At 38.9% G+C, this 11,409-nt stretch overlaps 1 protein-coding gene across 1 annotated transcript in view; it reads left to right on the top strand.

Moving 5' to 3' along the window:
- Nucleotides 1-3,538: 3,538 nt before the first annotated feature.
- LOC124882870 (ankyrin repeat and BTB/POZ domain-containing protein BTBD11-A) overlaps nt 3,539-11,409 on the top strand; it is a 252,363-nt gene continuing 244,492 nt past the window's right edge. Inside the window, exon 1 of the mRNA XM_047389489.1 lies at nt 3,539-6,160. Within this exon, the coding sequence (XP_047245445.1) occupies nt 5,293-6,160 (868 nt within the window). The 5' untranslated portion in view covers nt 3,539-5,292. The remainder of the gene's footprint in view (nt 6,161-11,409) is intronic.

Raw genomic sequence — 11,409 nt, 5'->3', positions numbered from 1 at the left:
GATTTTCATTATTTCTTCTTATTGAATCATCTTCAATTTATTAAACATTTTATGTAATGTGTTTATTTTCCATGTTCTTGTTTAGATTTTTTTTTATATTCATTTATTCAAACGCTGATTTTGAATGAAATAATGTTTGTTTTTTTTTGTTTTTATAATCTTTGCTATTGGTCATGTTTTTACAGCGTGCTTTCTCTGTGAACAGACTTGAGCGTTATTTTCCAGTAAAATGAAGATAATCACAACAATATTAAAACGGTTTGTCCAAAAACGGACCCGGGTCAGCAGGTGAAGGACCACGTGTGCTACGTTTGGATGTTCATAGTCGTCCAGCAGCAACTTTACCTTCATATGTAATATTATTTATCATTAGTCTAGTGTTGCCTCCATGATAAAGCTCACATCCATAGCCCGCCTTGACTAGTGGGTAATTTGATATTAAAATTCGCAAGTATACTTTAATTCATCATTAATGTCTTTTCAAATTGCAACCTCTTTGATTCTTTTTTCTATAAATGCTTATTAGTTGGTTTCCCTGTTCTTGAAAGATGATCGCTTTGTCAAAATGGTGCAATACGCTCCATTCACCAGAGAGAGGCAGTATAACATCATACATTCGTGGCAACTTATTTGGCAACTTCCTGCTCTGTTTCACACTTTTGTATTTTAAACTAGGTAACATTTATATTTATGAATTTTACTGTACTAAATTGAATTAGTTATTCAGTATAGCGTTTACATGTCTTATTTATTTTAGATTTATTAGTTTTTTATTTTTTATTTGTCATTTATCAATATTGTTTTCTCGATTTTGTTTTTTGGTTTGATTTTTTTTTTTCTTTTTGATTTATATTCTAGTATTATATTCTATATTCTATTTTAATTTAGAATTTTTCTTCTTCCAGTTACTCATTATTAATTGTTTTACAAAATATTCTTAAAACATATAAAGAAAATGTCTAAGAAATATTAACTGTTTATACTTAATATTATTTCTAATAGTTTATAGTTTAATTTTAAAATTAATTAATTAATAATAGCTTTCTTTGTTTCATTCAACTTTAAATTAATTTATTTGTATTTATTAGATTTTTTTCTTTTTATGTAGGCATTTATTATTATTATTTAATTATTTAATTAATCTTTTTATATCTCTGGGAACAACCTCCAACTAAATAAAACACATAAAATTACAATGTTTAAAAAAAGACAGATTTCATTTATTTATTTATCTATGCATTTACTTGAAAAATGTGACTTTGCAAGATGACTAAGGTCTGTATGTGAATCACACCTTCTGCTGGGAAACACACGATCTATCATCTTTGCCGGGAAAATCATGATAATTTTTCTAGTTACCAGGCAACCAAGGCCTAATAAGTGAGGACAGACTCTGGAGCACCAGCGGAGCACTCTGAGGCGTAGCTGACAGCTGCCCACCTCCACTGCTCTCACCTGAGCAAGTCAGGAAGATCTGCAGTGCATCAGGATTTCTGTTGCAGTTTGCTGCAGAAGGTGACAGACTGGAGAAGAGAGACAATAGATGAAATAACTACTTATGTTTAATGTTTGCCTTAAGCTTAAGGCAAACTAATCTTCAGAGTGCATGGTATGCTTCTGGTATGGTCTACAAACAGCTGTAAGATTCTGAGTTGATTTGTTTGACACTTTTCCTTGTCCATCACTTTTGAAGCGTTACATAACTCTCCCCATGTCACTGCGGTCTGTTTTTCCAGCTTTGGCATAATGCAGCGTCATGCAAAGAAGGCAGGAAAGTGCCTCTGGCATGGCAGGCAGCGGGGACAGATGGTGGATCCAGCTCGGAGGAGAAGCCCCAGCAGAATGGATGAATCATCATTCCACCAACTGCTTCTCTCTGTACGTCAGGATTTAGCTCACTCTCTCTGCGTTTAGACCAACAAAATGCTGTATTTATAGGGAATAAACGCTTCAGAGGGATTATTTTCAACAAATGGAGCTATATCTTGAAGCGTTCACAGGATGTTGGAATAATCACTCTCTAAAAGTCTCCGGGCAAAGTTCTTAAACTGTAAAATATTCATGGAAACCTGAGACTGAATAAGTTTTAGGGAACATCTGCCAGTCTAATGTTCTTAAAATGATCACTAGAAGTGAGTAATACGGTAAAACCAACAGCTCGTCTAGAAAAACCTTGACTTTATTCAGGTCAGCCTCTTCTCACTATCCAGTACTTAATATAACATGCAGATACAGTCAAGCTTGTCTTCTTGGTCCTAAACAGGTCAAGACTATAGAAAGATCATCATTCCGCATCAGCTAACAGGTTTTCCTCCATCCATCTTCCCATCAACTCCCTCCCGTTTTCCTGTTCCTGTTGAAGAAATGCATTCCCTCAGCATGTTGCTACCACCACTATGTTTCACCCTGGGGATGGTGTGCTAAGGATGATTAATGTGCATTAGTTTTCCAGATGACATGTTTTTTGCATTTGCCATAAATCTAAATTATTGTCTCATCGGATCAGAGAACCTTCTTCTACATGTTTACTGTGCTGCCTACATGGCTTATGACAAACTGCAAACAGGGGTTCTTGTGGCATGAATAATTGTTGCCCTATCAACAGATTCTCCCACCTGAGTAGTGGATTTTTGCGGCTCATCCAGAGTTACCAAAGGCTTCCAGGATGCCCCTCTAAGTAATATTGTCATGCCACACTTTTCAGATTTTCATTTGGAAATGTTGAAAACTGTTTTTCTTCCACTTTAAAGCGATGCGATATTTTTGGTTGGTCTATTTTAAGTAGTTTCTATAAAATACCTTGAAGTTTGTGGGTGTTATGTGACAAGATATGAAAAAGCTCAAAGGGTAAGAATACTTTTGCAAGACAATATAAAAAATGTTCATTAGCTGGATGAAAGTTTAATTATTTCTCCAGCAGAGAAGCCTTCTCAACTGAGAGAATTCTGACAGTTCTTTACTTTTATTAAGTTCATATATTCATTCATAATGCAACCCATTTGTCAACATACCATCCTTACTAATTGCACATACCTAATGTCCATATGGATTTGTAACTATCCATCTATTCATCCCTCCATCCATTTTATATACCCACTTCTTCCGTTCAGGGTCAGTGGGGTACACCATGGACAGGTCGCCAGTCCATCACAGGGCGACACACAACCACGCACACACCCATTTACACCTAAGAGCAATTGAGAGAGACCAGTTAACCTAACAGTCATGTTTTTGGACTGTGGGAGGAAGCAGGAGTAGAACCCACGCATGCACAGGGAGAACATGCAAACTCCATGCAGAAAGACCCCCAGCCGGAAGTCAAACCCAGGACCTTCTTGCTGCAAGTCAACAGTCATGAATTTGAATAATTTTAATGCCTAATACTTACCCACTCAAAATGTTTTTATAGTGTAATGTTTAGGTCAGTGTAAACCTGAATCAACTCAGTTGATTTGAGAAAATCAATTCATTATTATAATTTAAATTAAATTTGATGAGAATTAAAAAAATTTTTGTTGAGGTAGTAAATTTGGTTGAAATGAATTTGAAATGGATTTATTTAATGCAAACAAATAAGAATACCACGAATAAAACAAACTGTTAGAATTAAGGTAAGTTAGTAAAATTCGCGCCTTTCACAGACATGAAATCACAAAGTGCTGTACAACATAAATCCCATTTAAGTTATTCATAGTATAAAAACAAGTGTAAAAAATCACAAGTCATGACAAAAAAGCCTAGTGAAACAAAATAGCTTTCAAATGGTTTTTAAAACATCCACAGAGTCAGCAAAGCAAAACGTCAGGGCCAAACTGTTCTACCGTTTAGGAGCCACAGACTGAGAGACCCCGACCTTCTTAGTTTTCAGCCGTTTTCGAAGAACAACCAGGAGGTTCTGGCCCTGGGATCGAAGGCTACGAGCAGCAGCATGTTGGGTCAAAAGCCAACACAAATAACTGGGAGCCATTTAGAGGCCTTTAAGGTTAAACAAGTACCTTAAAGCAAATTCCAAAATCCATCTGGCGCCAGTTTAGAGAGAATAAGACCTGGGTGATATGAGAGGAGGAGTACTTCTCTGTCCTGATGCAGAATGTCCTATCAGGCAGACAAGAAGTAAACCAGTCCAATGAAAAGCCAGAAACAACAGCAAAATACAGAGACTGAACAAATAGAGGGGCAAATACTTCTAATGACTACGTAGAGTGTTTCATCTCTCCATTTAAAGAAGTCAATGACTCCGAACACTGAGACTCATCTTCAAATTGATTTGACTAATTAAAATTAACTTGAGAACAGTTACCATACAAATGGGGTAGAATTTAACTAATGCTGTTGATGAAAATAGATTTTGAAAACTGGTAGAAAGTCAAGAAAAACGGTTAAATTGTGTCCTAGCCGATAAATTTACACAGTTTATATAAGGAAATATTGATTCAAAGCTAAACAAAATCTAAACTGCTTGACTGTAATTATTATTGAAGATTACGTTTACACAATAATATGCTTGAGTAAATGTCTTAAATTTAATTACATTCAAAATGATATACCGTACTGTAAAGTGTAAAGGATTTAAAAACGATAATTACAGCCTAGTAATTGATTTGACAAATTAATTAATTAATCTTATTGTTTACAGAATTTAATATTTAATATGAAGAAAATCTGGCAAATGTATTTAACTGTGGTTTAGCTGTATAAGCCAACCAAAAACATTTTTGAAATCTGCTTTTTATTAACTTATCTTGTTTTTGTGCATTGTTGGCTTTTGTGAAGCACTTTGCAATTTTATATCTCGAAATAATTCACTGTATGTACATTTTTAAGCGCATTTCATTGGTTAAACTATAACAACTTGTTTTAACAGTGCAGTTTTTTCCACTCTGTATCCGCAGAAGGAAACTTCACTCCAGCTACGTGTCTCTCCTGTTGTAAGGAGTCGTGCTCCAGCGGCACCAGGTGCTGAGACGCAGCAGGTAGCTCGTCTGCGTCACTCACAGCTGAACGCAGACGCTGATTGGCTCGGTTTGAGCTCCGCGGGGTGTCCGGGCTCCTCCTCTCCATCAGAGTTCAGCCTGCCTGCCTGCGTGCTTCCATGCTTTGCGCTTGTTGCGGGGTTTGTGCGCTCTTCTTGGACAGACACGCCGATGAGAAAGAGAAGTTGTAAGCAAGGAGATCGAGGAGAGAAAAGCCCAACTTCTGGCTGTTTTTATTGGTCACACTGACAGGGAATGAGGCACCAGGACGAGTTTTAACTGAGAGAACCAAGGATACCCAACATTATGCAGTACAATTATGGCAGGCAAGGATAAGACAGTCGTGAGGACGCTGGAGGATTTAACGCTTGATTCTGGTTATGGTGGAGCCGCGGACTCGGTCAGGTCGTCCAGCGTGTCGCTGTGCTGCTCCGACACGCACCCGTCCTTCTCGCATGGGGGCAACTGCTGGCATCTGACGGAATCCATGCACAGCAGACACAACAGTTTGGACACGGTCAACACCGTCCTGGCGGAGGACACGGAGATCCTGGAGTGTGCGGGACACTGCGCAAAGCTGCCCGAGCTGGAGGAGGTGCCGTGGAGCCTCGGAGAGGTGGAGGGCGCATTGAGGAAGGACGAGGAACTGATGGTGGGGAACCCGTCTCCGGAGGTCTTGGCGCGGCTGTCCGCCCTCATCAGCCGGGCGCTGGTGAGGATGGCCCGGGAGGCGCAGCGGCTCAGCCTACGCTACGCCAAATGCACCAAACATGAGATTCAGAGCGCCATCAAGGTGGTGCTCTCATGGACCATCTCGGTAAACTGCATCACTGCAGCTCTCAGCGCGCTTTCCCTCTACAACATGTCCACCGCCGGAGACAAGTTCAGCCGCGGCAAGTCTGCGCGCTGCGGCTTGGTGTTCTCTGTGGGGAGGTTCTTCAGGTGGATGGTGGACAGCCGGGTGGCCCTGAGAATACACGAGCACGCCGCAATTTACTTGTGCGCCTGCATGGAGAGCCTTTTCAGGGAGGTGTTTGGCCGCGTCCTGCGCAGCGCGCTGCTGGAGAGGGACAACGGCGTCCCCAAGTTCACCCTGGAGACCATGGAGCAAGCAATAAACAGCGACTCGGAGATCTGGGGTCTGCTGCAGCCCTACCAGCACCTGATCTGCGGCAAGAATTCAAGCGGTAGGAAAACATGAAAAAAAAAAGAAATCTTTCCAAACACTGGAGTTCCACCTACGGTGGAGGCTATTGCAGAGATGACAGCCTCCATTTGGGCACTACAAGCACAACAACCAAAGTGAAACTCGTATTTAGATTCACAACACAAAGAGTGATATATATTTTTTATTAATTTAACATATTAATTATGACTTACAGCTAATGAAAACCCCACATGATGTCCATGGTTTATTAGAATATTATATAAGACCAATAATGAATTTTAATTCAGAAATGTAATGCTTTGGTCATGTTAAGGTCCAAACAACCATTTCAAAGATTCAGGACTTGACAGATTTCCAGCAGACCGGCTCTGACACCCTCAACATGGAGGGTATGCCTCACAAAGTCACTGTTGGGCATGGAGTGCTGTATCCAAGAATGTTAATGGAAAGTTTAGTGGAAGAAAAAAAGTGTGGTAGAAAAGATGTAGAATTAGCAAGCAAAGCCCTTTAACAGTTTTGTGAAGATGTTTCAGTATTTTAGTAGCCACCCAACACAGAGCTGAGACCAGAGACACTGAAAGCATTGTCTTAGCTATGGGTTGAGGAGAAAAAAAAATAGAACTGCTCCTCAGTGGTTCAGTGGTCACCTTTCAGATTAATACAAATTTTGCATTTCATTTGGAAAATCAGGGTCCCAGAGGCCGAAAGAAGGAGGGAGAGGCACATGACCCATATTGCTTGAGGTCTGGTGTAAAGTTTCCACAGTCAGTGATGATATGGGGACCATGTCATCTGCTGGTCCACTATGTTAAGTAAAGTCCAAGTGGAATGCAGCTTTCTCTCAGGACACTTTAGAGCTGCAACTAAAGCAATAGGGTGTATTAAAATGCCAAAAATAAGAATAGCTAACATTTGACTGAACCACCATCTTTAGTTAAATACTCCTCATCATGGTTATGTAGGATTTGTAACCCAGTAAAGGATGGTATAATTTATCCATTATTAAACATTGTGTGAAAATAATATAATTTAATGGCTAATATTGAAAACCCCCCAAATTCCATTTTATAGTGTGAATGAGGTTTTTTTCTCATTTTTATAGCATTTTTTTTTTTTTAAAGCTGCAGGTGTTTACACTACTCATAATACAACCATATTTATGCCTCCAAATAAAAGATCTTGTCTGCTTTTGGAATATTTATCATTATAAACTTCAGCCTTCCTCTTAAACAAGTTCCGCCTTTCTTGGTTATCCGAGCCCTGCAGGAACACCAGTGAAATTGGTATTTATGGTGAGAAAAAGATCAAACAAAGTCCATCTTGTGTCACTGTGAGCCATTGTGTTTCCCATGCTGTTACATGGCAGGCATGAATGTTAATGAGTGTTTTTGACAGCCTGAGTTGGTGTGTATCGTGTGATGATTTAGCAGAAGCAGGATTTTGTGTTGTGTATTGTATGCCGGCCTTGTTGATAATGCCGCTGTGTCACTCCAGAAGGTGTAAGCCGTCAGTGAGTGTGGGCTGGCCTTTTATCATTCTTTTCCTTAACCAAAAGCACTGAATGAGTTGGCTGAAACTGTAAAGCAGAAGGGATGTGAAATACTGACAGCCAAACTAGAACATGCAATATTGAATGAAGAAAAAGTCATATTGCGGTGATGGTTTACACGAGAAAACTTTGGTGAAGTTAATGGTTCCTTTAACATGTAGATTTTAGCATGATTAAGTCCGATTACAGCCCACTCCACTCATATTGAGCTCAGTCCGCTCGCAGATTTAAATCAAATTACATACAATTTGATTTCAAAATGTATCTTTATTTTAATAAAACTGTCAAATTCAGTTGATAATTTGAGGCTATTTGGAAAAAAAAACATCTATCTCAGAAACCCCACCCAAGGGAATCTCCCTTTAAACATAAGGGAATCTTTCACAAAACAGAGCTGAGCAGTGAGTCCATTAAATGTGAACGGAAATTTCATAGTATTAATTGTAGCAGTGGCTCCACCAATGACTTGGTCCAGGAAAGAAACGGAGCAAACCACAAAAACACCCAGATAGGCGTATTGTTTATGGGACAAAAGGGAGAACACAGAGCAAATGACTGCAACCGCTGTTGCAAATGGCTTTTTTCAGGAGAGAGACACAGTTAAATATAGAAGAACTGAGCCAGGCATACCTTCTATGGGATAGAAAACCAGAGGTAATGGCTGTAATAGCTCAGTGAATGGCTTCATTCAAGAGGGATTGAGCAAAATACAAAAGCGCTGACCCAGGAGTACTTTCTGCAGGAAAAGCAAAGAGGGTACATTATTTCCAGCATTGACAGGGGCCCTGATCAAACGAACTACTTATTTTCATCCCTTTACCTGATTTGTTTCCCTTCTAAAAGTTCACATTTTCAGAAACTGTTCATTTGTTGTAAATTGACATCCTCCTCCTCAATTTATTTTGCTTACAAATTTTTTGAGCTCAGAGTGTACTTCATGCTGTCATGGTCAGATATAAGAAACAAGGATAAAAAGGTGTGTGGAGTGTTTCCTTTATTGCAGTTCTGGTTGAAGAAATGAGACCAGAAGCATCTGAGAGTGCGAAAAGAGTGCTGGAGATCCCTTCTGCTGCCATTTCCAAGTGTTCACCTGAAAAATAAAAGCAGTGTAAAAGCACATAATGTTCTGCACTCCTGCGTGGATACCTGACTTGCTCTTTGCTCTTAGTGATCGGAGCAAGATTGCAGCTTTTGTGTCTACAAGTTAAAGCTGCTCCCTAAGCTTTAAAGAAAAATCTTACAACATTTTTAAAAGACTTTTGCTTTCTTTTTAAAGCCAAGGAGATTGTTGAACAGAAAAGAAACGTTTTTAGAAGACCCTGAGATGAACAGTTGTTGAAATACTGAAATGAGTCACACATAAGATCTAGCTAACCGTAATGGGTGGAGGATAGGGTGGAGATGAAAAATGAATCAAAATAAGAAACTGGGGAGATGCACATGAACTGTAATCTGCAGAGCTCCGTCTACCAAACAGAGTATCACGATGACTACAAGGAAACACTGAAATGGATGGTGATGTCAGAGTAGCTGTGATGTGTGGGTGGAGAGGAGAGAGGAGAATATTACGAAGTATAATTTCAGTTCTTGCTGTAACATCATATTTCTTTTTATTCTGCTGCATCCATGCAGTTGCTTTTTTTGGATTTTATTTGGATTTTAGTTTGGTAGTCTAATAAAAAGCAGGGCATGAGTGTGAACTGGATGGGAAATAATACATGGTTCTGAACATTAAAAACAAAATCAGAAGTGTGGCATACATTTGTGTTCAGAACCATTTACTGTTATACCCCTAAATAAAATATTATTAAAAAGTCAATTTATTTCAGTAAGTTCATCAAGTGTAACACATTATAGATTAATTGCACACAGACTGTTTTCAAACCATTATTTTCTGTTAATTATGATGATTTTCCATTTACAGCCAATATAAACATGGCATTTAAGATTAGACTATTACACCAGAATAATAAAACACATTTTTAATACAGAAAAGTGGGCTTAATGAAATGTATGTTCAATACCTGTTTAAAGGTTGCTATTGCCAAAATACTTTTAATATGACAAACGAGCCTCATTGTGGTGCATATTCTAATTTATTAGATATGACTGTATATATGCATGGTGTGGTATTTGAAAGATGTTAAAAAAAAGTATGTCATTAAAATATAGAAGGAAACTTATGTAGACAATATGGCTGGATGAGTTAATTCATCAGTAGACTGATCAGAGGTATTATCACTATTCAGATTTGTTATGAATTTTGTTGAACCAATATTATAAGATAAAAATAGCTGAAATGAGCTGCTGGAACATGGCTGGGCTCAAATAAGGTGAGCTTGGAGAAGAGCTGCTGCTTCTTCACATCCAAGGAATCAGCTGAGGAGGTTTGATCTGATCAGGATGACTCCTGAGTGCCTCATTTTGAAGATATTCCAAGCCTATCCCAGTGGTGGGAGAAGTTGCAGTAGACCCAGAACCAGTTGGAGGGACAATGTATCCCTTCTGTGCTGGGAACACGTTGGGATCTCCCAGAATTGGATGAATGGATAGATGGATTATTATAGAGGTTTGGTCTCTGCTACGTGAATGGGAACCAGTTGGTGCCACTGGTGTTGCTGTTCTGGTCTGGCAGTCACTCAGATGTTCGGAGCAGTTGCTTCCTAGTCATTTCTTACAACCTTTGTTTGGCTGCAGCTCTGTGAAGCATTGACTCTGTGTGATGTCTTACTGTCTTCCTTCTGTTTCCGCTTGCATTACTATATTCATATTGAATGACAGGGAGAACCTGCTGTCAGGCTGAAATCACTGATGTTTGTTTGTCACTGCCTTTATGAAATATTCACTTTGGGGTTTTGTTTGTCTCCAGTTTAGCAAAAAACATAAATAGAAAGCTATTAGCGCAGTGATAGAACTATATTATTTTTGCCTTTCAAGTTGTGTGTTAATGTATTTTCTAAAGGTAGCACTATAATGCTTTTTCTTAACGTTTCCAGAGAGCTTTCCCTCCATCTTAAAGCTTTTCTATTCCCATACTGCTTTGTGTCTATCTGCAGCTTGGCACAGAATGATTTACAAAAGCTGTTTGAAACCATTTTACTGAATACAGCTGCCTGCTGTAGAAAAAAAAAACACAAGAAATACCTTTTTCTGTGTCAAACAGCACAACTACTGCAGCAGACTTATTAAAACCACAATGAGTCAAACCCAGATACATATTTTCACGTCATTAACACACAATTTAAATACCGGCATTAACTGCTAATGTCTTCAGGCACAATTTAAAACTGATGACTAAGCTTTTTGTTTCTGATGCCACTTGTGTATGGACAGTTTAGACTACCTGATTGAAAATCAGACAAAATCAGTCGGGGTGCATCAGATTTCCCTAATTTTGGGTGATCGGCGATCGGCCGATACTTACATGTGAAACCAATCTTATGCACCAATTTTATTTACCTCCGCAAAGTTCTAAAAATTTGCCACTTTTCTCTTTTGCTCTGCTGAGAGAGGGGGCTGACTGACAGACCCACCAAAAAGGTGACAGTCACACATGTGCGGTTCACAGTTGTCTTCCCACTGTTGACAATATAAGATTGGAACCTTGAAGATGTGTTGTGACTTTATGACATCTGACAGTGTCAGTTGTAAAGAAAATCGGTATCGGCCAAAATCGGAATTGGCAGGTTAGACGTTTTAAAGATTGGTAATCAGTGATC

Source organism: Girardinichthys multiradiatus, chromosome 17 (assembly GCF_021462225.1).
Source record: "Girardinichthys multiradiatus isolate DD_20200921_A chromosome 17, DD_fGirMul_XY1, whole genome shotgun sequence".
Lineage (NCBI taxonomy): Eukaryota > Metazoa > Chordata > Actinopteri > Cyprinodontiformes > Goodeidae > Girardinichthys > Girardinichthys multiradiatus.
The sequence above is the reverse complement of the archived record's forward strand: the minus strand, read 5'-3'. Positions and strand labels throughout refer to the sequence as shown.